This window comes from Lonchura striata, chromosome 36 (genome assembly GCF_046129695.1).
Source record: "Lonchura striata isolate bLonStr1 chromosome 36, bLonStr1.mat, whole genome shotgun sequence".
Lineage (NCBI taxonomy): Eukaryota > Metazoa > Chordata > Aves > Passeriformes > Estrildidae > Lonchura > Lonchura striata.
In genome coordinates this window covers 747,988-764,408 of record NC_134638.1, presented here as the reverse complement: position 1 = coordinate 764,408, position 16,421 = coordinate 747,988, and the positions used below count along the sequence as shown (strand labels likewise).

The 16,421-nt window shown below is 63.3% G+C and overlaps 1 protein-coding gene across 1 annotated transcript in view; it reads left to right on the top strand.

Annotated features, from left to right (window-relative positions):
- The window catches only part of HUWE1 (HECT, UBA and WWE domain containing E3 ubiquitin protein ligase 1), a 77,732-nt gene that overhangs the window by 18,785 nt on the left and 42,526 nt on the right, over nucleotides 1-16,421 (top strand). The window contains exons 31-44 of the mRNA XM_077789640.1: nucleotides 184-306; nucleotides 1,903-2,134; nucleotides 3,525-3,752; nucleotides 4,682-4,804; nucleotides 6,045-6,140; nucleotides 6,729-6,998; nucleotides 8,253-8,405; nucleotides 9,371-9,498; nucleotides 9,589-9,670; nucleotides 10,442-10,618; nucleotides 11,701-11,827; nucleotides 12,466-12,911; nucleotides 14,429-14,624; nucleotides 15,727-15,894. Coding sequence (XP_077645766.1) covers nucleotides 184-306; nucleotides 1,903-2,134; nucleotides 3,525-3,752; nucleotides 4,682-4,804; nucleotides 6,045-6,140; nucleotides 6,729-6,998; nucleotides 8,253-8,405; nucleotides 9,371-9,498; nucleotides 9,589-9,670; nucleotides 10,442-10,618; nucleotides 11,701-11,827; nucleotides 12,466-12,911; nucleotides 14,429-14,624; nucleotides 15,727-15,894 — 2,549 coding nt within the window. The remainder of the gene's footprint in view (nucleotides 1-183; nucleotides 307-1,902; nucleotides 2,135-3,524; nucleotides 3,753-4,681; nucleotides 4,805-6,044; nucleotides 6,141-6,728; nucleotides 6,999-8,252; nucleotides 8,406-9,370; nucleotides 9,499-9,588; nucleotides 9,671-10,441; nucleotides 10,619-11,700; nucleotides 11,828-12,465; nucleotides 12,912-14,428; nucleotides 14,625-15,726; nucleotides 15,895-16,421) is intronic.

Here is a 16,421-nt window from a genome sequence, read left to right as displayed (position 1 = left end):
GGGGCAGGGCTGGGGTGACAGGGACAGACCAGGGACAGGGACGGGTCTGCCACCTCCAGGGGCCGGAGCTTGGGCAGTGCCCGTGGGCAGTGCCTGTGGTCAGTGGCCGTGGGCAGTGCCCGGTGCTGTGCCCGTGGGCAGTGCCCGGTGCCGTGCCCAGCACTGACCACCCCGTGCCCCCAGGCTGACGTTCTTCATCTGCTCGGTGGGGTTCACGTCGCCCATGCTGTTCGACGAGCGCAAGTTCCCCTATCACCTCATGCTGCAGAAATTCCTCTGCTCCGGCGGCCACAACGCCCTCTTCGAGTGAGCTGGACACTGACCCCGGACACTGACCGGGCAGTGATCCTGGGCACTGACCGGGCACTGACTGGGCACTGACCCTGGACACTGACCAGGCACTGACCCCGGACACTGACCCTGGACACTGACCCTGGACACTGACCCTGGACACTGACCCCGGACACTGACCAGGCACTGACCCCGGACACTGACCATGGACACTGACCATGGACACTGAGCCTGGACACTGACCAGGCACTGACCCCGGACACTGACCATGGACACTGACCATGGACACTGAGCCTGGACACTGACCAGGCACTGACCCCGGACACTGACCATGGACACTGACCCCGGACACTGACTGGACACTGACCCAGGACACTGACCCTGGACACTGACCAGGCACTGACCCCGGACACTGACCATGGACACTGACTGGACACTGAGCCCGGACACTGACTGGACACTGACTGGACACTGACCATGGACACTGACCCCGGACACTGACCCTGGACACTGACCGGACACTGAGCCCGGACACTGACTGGACACTGACCATGGACACTGACCGGACACTGAGCCCGGACACTGACTGGACACTGACCATGGACACTGACCCTGGACACTGACCCTGGACACTGACCATGGACACTGACCCTGGACACTGACCATGGACACTGACCACAGACACTGACCCCGGACACTGACCGGACACTGAGCCCGGACACTGACTGGACACTGACCATGGACACTGCCTGGACATTGCACACTGACCAAAGTCACCACACACTGACCACATACCCTGGACACTGACTGGACACTGACTGGGCACTGGATACTGACCATGGACACAGACCAATGCCCCTGGACACTGATGCTGGGACACGGACCCTGGCCCTGGTCAGTGACCCTGGCCCTGGTCAGTGACCCTGGCCCTGGACACGGACACTGCCCCTGGACACGGACACTGCCCCTGGACACGGACACTGCCCCTGGACATGGACACTGCCCCTGGACACGGACACTGCCCCTGGACAGTGACCCTGCCCCTGGACATGGACACTGCCCCTGGACAGTGACCCTGCCCCTGGACAGTGACCCTGCCCCTGGACACGGACCCTGCCCCTGGACAGTGACCCTGCCCCTGGACACGGACACTGCCCCTGGACAGTGACCCTGCCCCTGGACACGGACACTGCCCCTGGACAGTGACCCTGCCCCTGGACACGGACCCTGCCCCTGGACAGTGACCCTGCCCCTGGACATGGACACTGCCCCTGGACACGGACACTGCCCCTGGACAGTGACCCTGCCCCTGGACACGGACACTGCCCCTGGACAGTGACCCTGCCCCTGGACAGTGACCCTGCCCCTGGACATTGCCCCTGCCCCTGGACACGGACACTGCCCCTGGACACGGACACTGCCCCTGGACACGGACACTGCCCCTGGACATTGCCCCTGCCCCTGGACACTGACCCCTCCAACTCCATTCCTGTGGGTGGGGGGATGCTCCCATGACCTCAGGGTCTCTCCCAACACCCCCAGGACCTTTAACTGGTCCCTCCCATGACCTCGGGGTCCTTCCCAACACCCCAAATCCCTTTTTCCCCCCAGGACCTTTAACTGGGCGCTGTCCATGGGGGGCAAGGTGCCGGTGGGGGAGGGTCTGGAGCACCCCGACCTGCCGGACGGCACCGGCGAGTTCCTGGACGCGTGGCTGATGCTGGTGGAGAAGATGGTGAACCCCAGCACGGTGCTGGAGTCCCCCCACGCGCTGCCCGCCAAGGCCCCCCCACACGGACACCCCCCCTTCAGCGCCCTGCGCTTCCTCGTGGTCACCCAGAAGGTGGGCAGGGGGGAAAAATGGGGTTTGAGGGGGAAAAAAATGGGGTTTGGGGGAGAAAAATGGGGTTTGGTGGGGGAGAAATGAGGTTTGGGGGGGGAAAAATGGGGTTTGGGGGGGAAAAATGGGGTTTGAGGGGGAAAAAAATGGGGTTTGGGGGAGAAAAATGGGGTTTGGTGGGGGAGAAATGAGGTTTGGGGGGGGAAAAAATGGGGTTTGGTGGGGGAAAAAAATGGGGTTTGGTGGGGGAAAATTGGGGTTTGGGGGGGAAAAATAGGGTTTGAGGGGGAAAAAAATGGGGTTTGGGGGAGAAAAATGGGGTTTGGTGGGGGAGAAATGAGGTTTGGGGGGGGAAAAATGGGGTTTGGGGGGGAAAAATGGGGTTTGAGGGGGGAAAAAAATGGGGTTTGGGGGAGAAAAATGGGGTTTGGGGGAGAAAAATGGGGTTTGGTGGGGGAGAAATGAGGTTTGGGGGGGGAAAAAATGGGGTTTGGTGGGGGAAAAAAATGGGGTTTGGTGGGGGAAAAATGGGGTTTGGGGGGGAAAAATGGGGTTTGAGGGGGAAAAAAATGGGGTTTGGGGGAGAAAAATGGGGTTTGGTGGGGGAGAAATGAGGTTTGGGGGGGGAAAAAATGGGGTTTGGTGGGGGAAAAAAATGGGGTTTGGTGGGGGAAAAATGGGGTTTTGGGGGGGAATGGGGTTTGGGGGGGAAATGGGTTTGGGATGGGGGAAGTGGAGTTGTGGGGGAAAATTTGGTTTGGGATGGGAGGAATGAGATTTAGGAGGGAGGAAATGGGGTTTGGGGGAGGAAAAATGGGGTTTGGGGGAGGAAAAATGGGGTTTGGGGGGGAAATGGGATTTGGGATGGGGGGAATGGGGTTTGGGGGAGGAAAAATGGGGTCTGGGAGAGGTAAAATGGGGTTTGGGTGAGGAAAAATAGGGTTTTGGGGGGAAATGGGATTTGGGATGGGGGAATGGGGTCTGGGAGAGGTAAAATGGGGTTTGGGAGGGGAATGGGGTTTGGGATGTGGGAATGGAGTTTGGGGGAGGAAAAATGGGGTCTGGGAGAGGTAAAATGGGGTTTGGGTGAGGAAAAATAGGGTTTTGGGGGGAAATGGGATTTGGGATGGGGGGAATGGGGTCTGGGAGAGGTAAAATGGGGTTTGGGAGGGGAATGGGATTTGGGATGGGGGGAATGGGGTTTGGGAGAGGTAAAATGGGGTTTGGGAGGGGAAATGGTGTTTGGGATGCGGGATAGGGGATTTGGGGAAGGGAATGGGATTTGGTGGGAGGGAATTGGGTTTGGTGGGGGGGATACCACATTTCCCCCCCGCCAAAATTCACGTCCCCACCCTCTCCCCATGGTGTCCCCACCTCCCTGCCGTGTCCCCAGGCCGCCTTCGCCTGCATCAAGCAGCTGTGGCAGCGGCGGCCGCTGAAGGTGTACGGCGGCCGCATGGCCGAGTCCATGCTGGCCATCCTGTGCCACATCCTGCGGGCCGAGCCGCTGCTGCGCGAGCGCCTGGGCCGCGAGCGAGAGGGGCCCGCGCCCGACGAGCCCGGGGGCGACGAGGGGGGGACCCGCAGGGAGCCCCACGTCAACCAGCAGCAGCTGCAGCAGGTACGGGGCCGGGACGTGGCCGTGGAGCTCGAAAAATGAGGGGTGGGGTGAAGAAATGGGGGTGGGAGGGAAAAAACTGGGGGGTGGGACAAAGAAAATGGGGGTGGGAGGTCAAAAACTGGGGGGTGGGAGGGAAAAAATGGGGGTGGGAGGTCAAAAACTTGGGTGGGATGAAAATATGGGGGTGGGAGGTCAAAAACTGGGGGGTGGGAGGTCAAAAACTGGGGGGTGGGATGAAAATATGGGGGTGGGAGGTCAAAAACTGGGCGGTGGGACAAAGAAAATGGGGGTGGGAGGTCAAAAACTGGGGGGTGGGAGGGAAAAAATGGGGGTGGGAGGGAAAAAACTGAGAGGTGGGATGAAAAAATGAGGGTGGGAGGTCAAAAACTGGGGGGTGGGAGGGAAAAAATGGTGGGAGGTCAAAAACTGAGGGGTGGGACAAAGAAAATGGGGGTGGGAGGTCAAAAACTGGGGGGTGGGATGAAAATATGGGGGTGGGAGGTCAAAAACTGGGGGGTGGAAGGGAAAAAAAGTGGGAGGTCAAAAACTTGGGTGGGATGAAAATACGGGGGTTGGAGGTCAAAAACTGAGGGGTGGGATATCAAAAACTGAGAGGTGGGATGAAAAAATGGGGGTGGGAGGCCAAAAACTGAGGGGTGGGAGGTCAAAAACTGAGAGGTGGGACAAAAAAAATGCAGGTGGGAGATCAAAAACAGGGGGATTGGGAAGGAAAAATGAGGGGGGAGGCAAAAATAGGGGTTGGGAGGTCCCTCCAAATCTTCAAACCCCTTTCTGTGCCCCCAAATCCCTCCCCGTGTCCCGCAAACCCGTCCCTGACTCTGAGCCCCCCCTCAACCCCTCCTTGTGCCACCTTACCATCCTCCTCGTGCCCCCGAAATCCCCTCAAACCCCTCGGTGTGCCCCCCCAGCTGATGGACATGGGTTTCTCGCGGGAGCACGCCATGGAGGCTCTGCTCAACACCAACACCATGGAGCAGGCCACGGAGTACCTGCTCACCCACCCGCCCCCGCTCATAGGGGGCTCAGCACGGGTCAGTGGGGCTGGGGGGGCTGGAGCAGCGGGCAAGGGCAAATGGGGGGTTTGGGGGGCACAGGGAGGGGTTTGGGGGGGTTCTGCAGTGGGGAGAGGGGAAATGGGGAGGTTTGGGGGGCACAGGGAGGGGTTGGGGGGGCACAGGGAGGGGTTTGGGGGGCACAGGGAGGGGTTTGGGGGGGCTCTGCAGTGGGGAGAGGGGAAATGGGGGGGTTTGGGGGGCACAGGGAGGGGTTTGGGGGGGTTCTGCAGTGGGGAGAGGGGAAATGGTGGAGTTTGAGGGGCACAGGGAGGGGTTTGGGGGGGTTCTGCAGTGGGGAGAGGGGAAATGGGGGAGTTTGGGGGGCACAGGGAGGGGTTTGGGGGGCACAGGGAGGGGTTTGGAGGGGCTCTGCAGTGGGGAGAGGGGAAATGGGGGAGTTTGGGGGGCACAGGGAAGGGTTTGGGGGGCACAGGAAGGGGTTTGGGGGGCACAGGGAAGGGTTTGGGGGGCACAGGAAGGGGTTTGGGGGGCACAGGGAGGGGTTTGGGGGGGCTCTGCAGTGGGGAAAGGGGAAATGGGGGGGTTTGGGGGGCACAGGGAGGGGTTGGGGGGGCACAGGGAGGGGTTTGGGGGGCACAGGGAGGGGTTTGGGGGGCACAGGGAGGGGTTTGGGGGGGCTCTGCAGTGGGGAGAGGGGAAATGGGGGAGTTTGAGGGGCACAGGGAGGGGTTTGGGGGGCACAGGGAGGGGTTTGGGGGGGTTCTGCAGTGGGGAAAGGGGAAATGGGGGGGTTTGGGGGGCACAGGGAGGGGTTTGGGGGGCACAGGGAGGGGTTTGGGGGGGCTCTGCAGTGGGGAGAGGGCACAGGGAGGGGTTTGGGGGGCACAGGGAGGGGTTTGGGGGGCACAGGGAGAGGTTTAGGGGGGGCTCCGCACAGGTCAGTGGTGGGGCTGGGGGGTTCTGGAGCAGGGCAAGGGGAAATGGGGGGGATTTCAGAGGTTTTGGGGTGGTTTTGGAGTGATTCTGAAAGTCCTGAGTGGTTCAGGGTGGGTTCTGGGGAATTTCGGGTGGTTGGGGGTTTTTGTGGGTCCAGAATGTTTCGGTGGCAGGGTTCCTGGAGGGTTTTGGGGTGTTTTTGAGGGGTGGTTCTCAGAGGTTTTCAGGGGTTTTGGGGGTTCTGGTGGATTTTGGGGTGTTCTGGGGGGGATTTTGGGGTGCTCTGGGGGTCGCCGCAGCCCCTGACGCTGCCCCCCAGGACCTGAGCATGTCGGAGGAGGATCAGATGATGAGAGCCATCGCCATGTCCCTGGGCCAGGACATCCCCATGGAGCAGCGTGCCGAGTCCCCCGAGGTGGGACCTCCCAAAAACCCCATTTCCTATCCCAAATCCTTGTTTCCTATCCCAAAACCTCAATTTCTCTCCCATTTCCCTGCTCCAAACCCCCATTTCCCTGTCCCAAACCCTCTTTTCTCCCCCATTTCCCTGTCCCAAACCCCCTTTTCTTCCCCAAAGAAAAAGGGGTTTGATTTCCCTGTCCCAAACCCCAATTTCTCCCCCATTTCCCTGCCCCAAACCCCATTTCCCTGCCCCAAACCCCCTTTTGTCCCCCATTTCCCTGTCCCAAACCCCCATTTCTCGCCCCAAACCCCCATTTCTCCCTCATTTCCCTGTCCCAAACCCCAATTTCTCCCCCATTTCCCTGCCCTAAACCCCCATTTCTCCCCCATTTCTCCCCCCAAACCCCCATTTCTCCCTGATTTCCCTGTCCCAAACCCCCATTTCTCCCCCCAAACCCCCATTTCTCCCCCATTTCTCCCCCATTTCCCTGCCCCAAACCCCCATTTCTCCCCCATTTCCCTGCCCCAAACCCCCATTTCTCCCCCATTTCTCCCCCATTTCTCCCCCAAATCCCCCTCCTCACCCCATTTCCCCCCCCAGGAGGCCGCGTGCCGCAAGGAGGAGGAGGAGCGGCGGGCGCGGGAGCGGCAGGAGGAGGAGGAGGCCAAGTGCCTGGAGAAGTTCGAGGGGGCCGAGCCGCTGGAGGCGGCCGAGCTCGGCGCCTTCACGGACTCGATGCTGCCCGGCTGCTCGCAGCTGCTGGACGAGCTGCCGGACACCGTGTACCGCGTCTGCGACCTGCTGATGACGGCCGTGCGCCGCAACGGCCCGGCCTACCGGGACAGCGTGCTCAAGCAGGTGGTGCAGCAGGTATGGAGGCCTGAACCCGGCCTAAACCCAGCCTAAACTCAGCCTAAACCTGCCCCAAACCCACCCTGAGACCCCCAAACCAGCCCTGAGACCCCTGACTGCCTGGCCTGCTGGGGCTCAGTGCTCAAATGGGGTGCAGCAGGTATGGAGGCCTGAACCCGGCCTAAATTCAGCCTAAACCTGCCCCAAACCTGTCCCAAACCCACCCTGAGACCCCCAAACCAGCCCTGAGACCCCTGACTGCCTGGCCTGCCAGGGCTTAGTGCTCAAGCAGGTGGTGCAGCAGGTATGGAGGCCTGAACCCGGCCTAAACCCAGCCTAAACTCAGCCTAAACCTGCCCCAAACCCACCCTGAGACCCCCAAACCAGCCCTGAGACCCCTGACTGCCTGGTCTGCCAGGGCTTAGTGCTCAAGCAGGTGGTGCAGCAGGTATGGAGGCCTGAACCCGGCCTAAATTCAGCCTAAACCTGCCCCAAACCTGTCCCAAACCCACCCTGAGACCCCCAAACCAGCCCTGAGACCCCTGACTGCCTGGCCTGCTGGGGCTCAGTGCTCAAATGGGGTGCAGCAGGTATGGAGGCCTGAACCCGGCCTAAATTCAGCCTAAACCTGCCCCAAACCTGTCCCAAACCCACCCTGAGACCCCCAAACCAGCCCTGAGACCCCTGACTGCCTGGCCTGCCAGGGCTTAGTGCTCAAGCAGGTGGTGCAGCAGGTATGGAGGCCTGAACCCGGCCTAAACTCAGCCTGAACCCAGCCTAAACTCAGCCTAAACCTGCCCCAAACCCACCCTGAGACCTCTAAACGTGCCCTAAACCCACCCTGAACCAGCCCTGAGACCCCCCTGAACCCCCAGGTGTGCCAGGTGCCCCACTGACCCCTGACCACTCTGACCCTACTGACCACCCTGACCCTCACTGACCCCCTAAATCCCACTGACCCCCTAAATCCCACTGACCAACTGACCCCACTGAGCCCCAGTGACCCCTGAGCCCCACTGACCCTCACTGACCCCCTAAATCCCACTGACCCCCTAAATCCCACTGAGCCCCAGTGACCCCTGAGCCCCACTGACCCTTACTGACCCCCTAAATCCCACTGACCAACTGACCCCACTGAGCCCCAGTGACCCCTGAGCCCCGCTGACCCTCACTGACCCCCTAAATCCCACTGGGCCCCTGACCCCGCTGACCCTCACTGACCCCCTAAATCCCACTGAGCCCCTGACCCCGCTGACCCTCACTGACCCCCAGGTGTGGGAGGCGGCTGATGTCCTGATCAAGGCGGCCGTGCCGCTGACCACCAGCGACACCAAGACGGTGTCGGAGTGGATCAGCCAAATGGCCACCCTGCCCCAGGCCTCCAACCTGGCCACGCGCATCCTGCTGCTCACCCTGCTCTTCGAGGTACCCCAAAACCTGGGGAGTGACCACAAAACCTGAGGGGGGTAACCCAAAACATGGGGAGTGACCCCAAAACCTGGGGAGTGACCCCAAAACCTGAGGGGGATAACCCAAAACCTGGGGAGTGACCACAAAACCTGAGGGGGATAACCCAAAACCTGGGGAGTGACCCCAAAACCTGAGAGGGGTAATGCAAAACCTGGGGAGTGACCCCAAAACCTGGGGAGTGACCCCAAAACCTGAGAGGGGTAATGCAAAACCTGGGGAGTGACCCCAAAACCTGGGGAGTGACCCCAAAACCTGAGAGGGGTAATGCAAAACCTGGGGAGTGATCCCAAAACCTGGGGAGTGACACCAAAACCTGGGAGTGACCCCAAAACCTGAGGGGGGAGTAACCCAAAACCTGGGGAGTGACCCCAAAACCTGAGGGGGATAACCCAAAACCTGGGGAGTGACCCCAAAACCTGAGGGGGATAACCCAAAACCTGGGGAGTGACCCCAAAAAATGGGGTGGGGGGTGGGGGGGGAATGAGCTAAAGTTTTAGGTGGGATCTAAAAACCTGTGAGAACCCCAAAACTTGGGGCAGTAACCCCAAAACCTGGAAGGGGCAACCCAAAACCTTGGGGAGGCACCCAAAAAATTGTGGGGAGCATCCCAGGGTCCCTGGGCCTCACAAAACATGCTGTCTGTTTTCTGGAGGTGGCTCATTTTTCCAAAAATCCTGAGGTTTGGGGTGGTTTTGGGGAGTTTTGAGGGTATTTTGGGAGTGTTTGGGATGTTTTTGGGGGATGCTGATGTTTTTGGATCTGAAACACCCCATGGTGGGGTCCAGCTCGTGTGCTGGTTTGGGGCTGTTTCTGTGGCTATTTCGGGGCTGTTTCTGGGTATTTTTCTCAGGATTTTGGGGGTGTTTTGGTGGATATTTCGGGGTGCTGATGTTTTTTGGGGTGCCCCCGACCCTCCCCAGGAGCTGAAGCTGCCCTGTGCCCGTGTGGTGGAGTCCAGCTGCGTGCTGGACGTGCTGATCAAGCTGCTGGAGGTGGTGCAGCCCTGCCTGCAGGCTGCCAAGGAGCACAAGGAGGTGCAGACCCCCAAGTAAGGAGTGACCCCTCGCAGAGCCCCCCAGAACCACCCCAAAACTCCCCCCAGGATGCTCTCACGGCTCTTTTGCCCCCCCAAAAAAAGGTGGATCACCCCTGTGCTGCTGCTGATTGATTTCTACGAGAAGACGGCCGTGTCCTCCAAGCGCCGCGCGCAGATGAACAAGGTGGGGGGCTGGGGGAAATTTGGGGGGTCCTGGGGGGTTTGGGGGGGCTGGGATGGGACATGGGGGGGGCTTCTGGGGGGACACAGTGGGGCTGGGTGGGGTTGGAGCAGCCAGGGTGACACTGGGGGGGCACAGGAGGTGACACAGGGGGTGATAGACAGAGCCGGGGGTGACAAAGGGGTGACACACAGGGTGCTGGGGTGGGGCCTCGGGGTCCTGGGGGACACAGGGGGTGACACGCAGGGTTTGGGGGACACGGGGGTGACACACAGGGTCCTGGGGGACACGGGGGTGACACAGGGTCCTGGGGGACACGGGGGTGACGCACAGGGTCCTGGGGGACACAAGGGGTGACACAGGGGTGACACAGGGTCCTGGGGGACACAGGGGGTGACACACAGGGTCCTGGGGGACACAAGGGGTGACACAGGGTCCTGGGGGACACGGGGGTGACACAGGGTCCTGGGGAGGGTCCTCAGGGTGCTGGGGGACACAGGTGGTGATGCACAGGGTCCTGGGGGACACAAGGGGTGACACAGGGGGGACACACAGGTCCTGGGGGACACAAGGGGTGACACAGGGTCCTGGGGGACACAGGGGGTGACACACAGGGTCTGGGGTGACACACGGGGTCCTGGGGAACACAGCATCCCTGCGATGGGGACGGTGACCTCACCACCCCACCACACCCGGTGCCACCCCGAGCGGGGTTTGGGGGGCACACGAGGAGCTCCAGGCTGCTGAACCCCCTTTCCCCACGTGCCCCCCCAGTACCTGCAGGCCACTGGGAACAACTGGCGCTGGTTCGACGACCGCTCGGGCCGCTGGTGCAGCTACAGCGCCAGCAACAACAGCACCATCGACGCGGCGTGGCGCGCCGGAGAGCCCAGCGTGCGCTTCACGGCTGGCCGGCGGCGCTACACCGTGCAGTTCACCACCATGGTGCAGGTGAGGGGCTGGGCACGGGCTGGGGGGCGTGGGGACACGGCTCAAAGTCATGGGGACACAGCCCTGGGGCGTGGGGACACAGCCCTGGGGTGTGGGGACACAGCCCTGGGGCGTGGGGACACGGCCCTGGGTCATGGGGACACGGCCCTGGGGTGTGGGGACACGGCCCAGGGGCATTGGGACACAGCCCCGGGGCATGGGGACACAGCCCTGGGGTGTGGGGACACGGCTCAGGGGACACGATGCTACACCGTGCAGTTCACCACCATGGTGCAGGTGAGGGGCTGGGCACGGGCTGGGGGGCGTGGGGACACGGCTCAAAGTCATGGGGACACAACCCTGGGTCATGGGGACACAGCCCTGGGGTGTGGGGACACAGCCCTGGGGCATGGGGACACGGTCCTTGGGCGTGGGGACACGGCCCTGGGGCGTGGGGACACGGCCCAGGGGCATGGGGACACGGCCCAGGGGCCTGGAGACACAGCCCTGGGTCATGGGGACACAACCCTGGGTCATGGGGACACGGCCCAGGGGCATTGGGACACGGCCCCGGGGCATGGGGACACAGCCCTGGGGTGTGGGGACATGGCACTATGCCATTCAGTTTACCACCATGGTGCAGGTGAGGGGCTGGGGGCGTGGGGACACAGCCCTGGGGTATGGGGACATGGCCCAGGGCCATGGGGACACGGCCCAGGGTCATGGGGACACGGCCCCGGGGCATGGGGACACAGCCCTGGGGCGTGGGGACATGGCACTATGTCATCCAGTTCACCACCATGGTGCAGGTGAGGGGCAGGGCATGGGCTGGGGGTCATGGGGGCACGGCCTGGGGTCACCCAGGGCCTGGGGACACAGCCCAGGGTCACCCAGGGCATGGGGACACAGCCCTGAAGGTAGGGGACAGTCCCCTGGGGCCATCCAGGACAGGGGAACACAGCTCCAGTGTCACCCACTGCAGGGGACACCCCACTGGTGTCACCTCGTGGGATGGGGAATCCCCCCATGGCAGAGGGACACCCCTGGTGTCACCCCGTGGGGAGGGGCCCCAGTGTCACCCCTGTCCCCTCCGGTGTCCCCAGGTGAACGAGGAGACCGGGAACCGGCGCCCGGTGATGCTGACGCTGCTGAGACCCCCCCGGGCCGGGAAGGGCCGCGACGAGGGGGGGACCGAGGACCCCGAGGGGAAGGGCAAGGACGAGACCCCCGGTATGGGGCTGGGGGGGGGCTGAGGGGTTTTGGGGGGTCTTGAGGGGTCATGGGGGGAGTCTGAGGGGTCATGGGCAGGTTGGAGGAGTTTTGCAGGGAGTCTGAGGAGTTATGGGAGGGGTCTGAGGGGTTTTGGGGGGTCATGAAGGGGTCACAATGGTCATGGCAGGTCATGGAGGCTATGGGGGGGGTCACAGAGGTCACAGTGGGGTCAGAATGGCCATGAGGGGGGTCACAGGGGTCATGGGGGGATCAGAATGGTCACTGGGGGTCAGAATGGTCATGGTGGGATCAGAATGGCCACGGGGGGGTCATGGGGGGGATCAGAATGGTCACTGGGGGTCAGAATGGTCATTGGGGGTCAGAATGGCCATGAGGGGGGTCACAGGGGTCATTGGGGGTCAGAATGGTCACTGGGGGTCAGAATGGTCATGGTGGGATCAGAATGGTCACTGGGGGTCAGAATGGTCACTGGGGGTCAGAATGGTCATTGGGGGTCAGAATGGCCATTAGGGGGTCAGAATGGCCATTAGGGGGTCATGGTGGGATCAGAATGGTCATTGGGGGGGGTCACAGGGACCACAAGTGAGTGCCACCCCCCAAAACCACCCTCCTCCCCCCTTTCCCCATCCCCACAGCTCCAGACCCCCCTTCTACAGAGGAAGACCCCCCCTCCACCCCTACCACCACCACCACCACCACCACCACCACCAGCAGCACCGCCGCCGCCCCCTGCCCATCCCCTCCGTGCCCCACGCCGACCCCCGAGGAGCCGCGGGAGGAGGCGGACGCCGAGGCTCCGGTGCGGGGCCTGGCGGAGGAGGCGGTGCCGGCCGTGCTGCGGGCGTGCGTCAGCATGCTGGGGGTACCCGTGGACCCCGACACGCTGCACGCCACGCTGCGCCTGTGCCTGCGCCTGACGCGGCAGCACAAGCACGCGCTGCTCTTCGCCGAGCTGCGCTCCACCCGCACCATCCTGGCGCTGACGCAGAGCTCCGGCTTCACCGGCTTCACGCCGCTCGTCACCCTGCTCTTCCGGCACATCATCGAGGACCCCTGCACGCTGCGGCACACCATGGAGAAGGTGAGGGGGAGAGGGGGCTGGGGGGCTGGGGGGGAGGGGATTGGGGGGCTGGGGAGAGGGGAGAGAGGATTGAGGGGCTGGGGAGAGGGGATTGGAGGGCTGGGGAGAGGGGAGAGGGGATTGAGGGGATTGGGGGGCTGGGGAGATGGGAGAGGGGATTGGGGAGAGGGGAGAGGGGATTGGGGGGCTGGGGAGAGGGGATTGGGGGGCTGGGGAGATGGGAGAGGGGATTGGGGAGAGGGGAGAGGGGATTGGGGGGCTGGGGAGAGGGGATTGGGGGGCTGGGGAGATGGGAGAGGGGATTGGGGGGCTGGGGAGAGGGGATTGGGGGGCTGGGGAGAGGGGTGAGGGGATTGGGGGGCTGGGGAGAGGGGATTGGAGGGCTGGGGAGATGGGAGAGGGGATTGGGGAGAGGGGAGAGGGGATTGGGGAGAGGGGAGAGGGGATTGGGGGGCTGGGGAGATGGGAGAGGGGATTGAGGGGCTGGGGAGAGGGGATTGGGGGGCTGGGGAGAGGGGATTGGGGGGCTGGGGAGATGGGAGAGGGGATTGAGGGGCTGGGGAGAGGGGATTGGGGGGCTGGGGAGAGGGGTGAGGGGATTGGGGGGCTGGGGGAGAGGGGAGAGGGGATTGGGGGGCTGGGGAGAGGGGAGAGGGGATTGGGGAGAGGGGAGAGGGGATTGAGGGGCTGGGGAGAGGGGAGAGGGGATTGGGGGGCTGGGGAGAGGGGATGGGGGGCTGGGGAGATGGGAGAGGGGATTGGGGAGAGGGGAGAGGGGATTGGGGGGCTGGGGAGAGGGGAGAGGGGATTGGGGGGCTGGGGAGAGGGGATTGGGGGGCTGGGGGAGAGAGGAGAGGGGATTGGGGGGCTGGGGAGAGGGGAGAGGGGATTGGGGGGCTAGGGAGAGGGGATTGGGGGGCTGGGGAGAGGGGATTGGGGGGCTGGGGGAGAGGGGAGAGGGGATTGGGGGGCTGGGGAGAGGGGAGAGGGGATTGGGGGGCTGGGGAGAGGGGATTGGGGGGCTGGGGAGAGGGGATTGGGGGGCTGGGGGACAGGGGATAAAGGGAGAGGGGATTGGGGGCCTAGGGGAGAGGGGATTGGGGGTTGGGGGGCTGGGGGAGAGGGGATTGAGGGGCTGGGGGACAGGGGAGAAGGGAATTGGGGCTGCAGGGGACAAGGGGAACAGGGAATTGGGGTCCAGGGGACACTGGTGACAAGGGGAACAGGAAATTGGGGGTTGTGGGTACAAGGGCATCAGGGAATTGGGGGTTGTGGGCACAGGGGCATCAGGGAATTGGGGGTTGTGGGCACAGGGGCATCAGGGAATTGGGGTTGTGGGCACAGGGGCATCAGGGAATTGGGGTTGTGGGCACAGGGGCATCAGGGAGTTGGCGCTCTGGGGCCAGCGGGGCCGCGGGCTCTGCAGCTCCGGGGCTCTGGGCTCCCTCGGGAAGCTCTCCCGGGGGTGCCCCTCTGGCCCCGTGCCCACGGTGTCCCCGCCGTGTCCCCGTGCCCAGGTGGTGCGCTCAGCGGCCACGAGCGGGGCGGGCAGCACCACCTCGGGGGTGGTGTCGGGCAGCCTGGGCTCGCGGGAGGTGAATTACATCCTGAGGGTGCTGGGCCCTGCCGCCTGCCGCAGCCCCCACGTCTTCACCGAGGTGGCCACGGGCTGCATCCGCATCGCCCTGCCCGCGCCGCGCGGCTCCGGCACCGGTGAGGGGCACGGGGGGTCCTGGGGGGGGCTTGGTACCTGGAACAAGCCCCTAGAGTGGAGCCTGGGATGTGGGGAGGATCCTGGGGAGGGTCTTGGTGCCTGGAACAAGCCCCTAGAAAGGGCCTGGGATGTGGGGAGGATCCTGGGGAGGGTCTTGGTACTTGGAACAAGCCCCTAGAGTGGAGCCTGGGATGTGGGGTGGATCCTGGGGAGGGTCTTGGTGCCTGGAACAAGCTCCTAGAAAGGGCCTGGGATGTGGGGAGGATCCTGGGGAGGGTCTTGGTGCCTGGAACAAGCCCCTAGAGTGGAGCCTGGGATGTGGGGAGGATCCTGGGGAGGGTCTTGGTGCCTGGAACAAGCTCCTAGAAAGGGCCTGGGATGTGGGGAGGATCCTGGGGAGGGTCTTGGTACCTGGAACAAGCCCCTAGAAAGGGGCCTGGGATGTGGGGAGGATCCTGGCGAGGGTCTTGGTACCTGGAACAAACCCCTAGAGGGGTCTGAGCCTGGTGGGTCCTGGAGAGGACTTGGGGGTGGTCCTGGATGGGGGCCTGGCAGCTGGGGGGGTTCTTGGAGGGGGAAATGGGGGCATGGGAGGGATCCTGGGGATCCCTGGCACCTCTGAGGAATCCTAGGAGGATTCCCGGAGAGGATCCCAGGCTGCCTCTATCCCCACAAAACGGGGTCCCAGGGGTCTCTCAGAGCAGGGGTTCTAGGGGTGCCTCTATCCCCAAAAATGGGGTCCCACAGGTGCCTCTGTGCCCAAAAATGGGGTCCCAGGATCCGTTTATCCTCAGAGAAGAAGTCCCCAGGGGTCCCCCTGTCCCCAGAACAAGGGATCTTGGGAGAGGTTCCTGAAGAGGACTCAGGGGTGCCTCTGTTCCCAAAAATGGGGTCCTGGGGGTCCCTTTAGCCTCAGAGCAGGGGGCCCAGCAGTCTCTCAGACAGAATGGTGGTCCCAGAGGTGCCTCCACATCCCAAAAACCAGAGTCCCACCTCATCCTCATCCCCACCACGTGACTCCCACAACTCCTCCCCAACCTGACACCGCTGAGGATCCCCCCAAATCCCTGACCCCCCCCATTTCCCCCCCAAATTTCCCAGCCTCCGACGACGAGTTCGAGAACCTGCGGATCAAGGGGCCCAACGCGGTGCAGCTGGTGAAGACCACGCCGGCCAAGGCGGCCGCGCTGCCGCCCATCCCCGAGCCCATCCGCGACGTCATCTACGACATGCTCAACGCCCTGGCCGCCTACCACGCCCCCGACGAGGGTACGGGGGGCTCGGGGGGCTGGGGGGGAGCAGAGGGAGGAGTGGGGTGCATGTGGAACGGGAATTGGGGTGTCCTGTGTGATGTCCTGGTTGCTTACCATACCCCCAGTGAGGGTATGGGGGGGCTCAGGGGGGCAGAGGGAGGAGTGGGGTGCACGTTGAACGGGATTTGGGGTGTCCTGTTCAATGCCATGCATGCCCACTGTGCCCCTGGGGGTGTCCTGTGTGATGTCCTGGGCTCCTGGCAAGGATTTGGGGGACTTGGGGAACCCCCACAATGGGGACAAACACCCCCAGTGAGGTTTGGGGTGCAGAGGGAGGAGTGGGGTGCACGTAGAACTGGATTTGGGGTGTCTTGTTCAATGCCATGTGTGCCCACTGTGCCCCTGGGGGTGTCCTGGGTGATGTCCTGGGTCTTTGGCAGGGGTTTGGGGGATTTGGGGAACCCCCACAATGGGGACAAACACCCCCAGTGAGGTTTGGGGTGCAGAGGGAGGAGTGGGGTGCACGTGGAACAGGAATTGGGG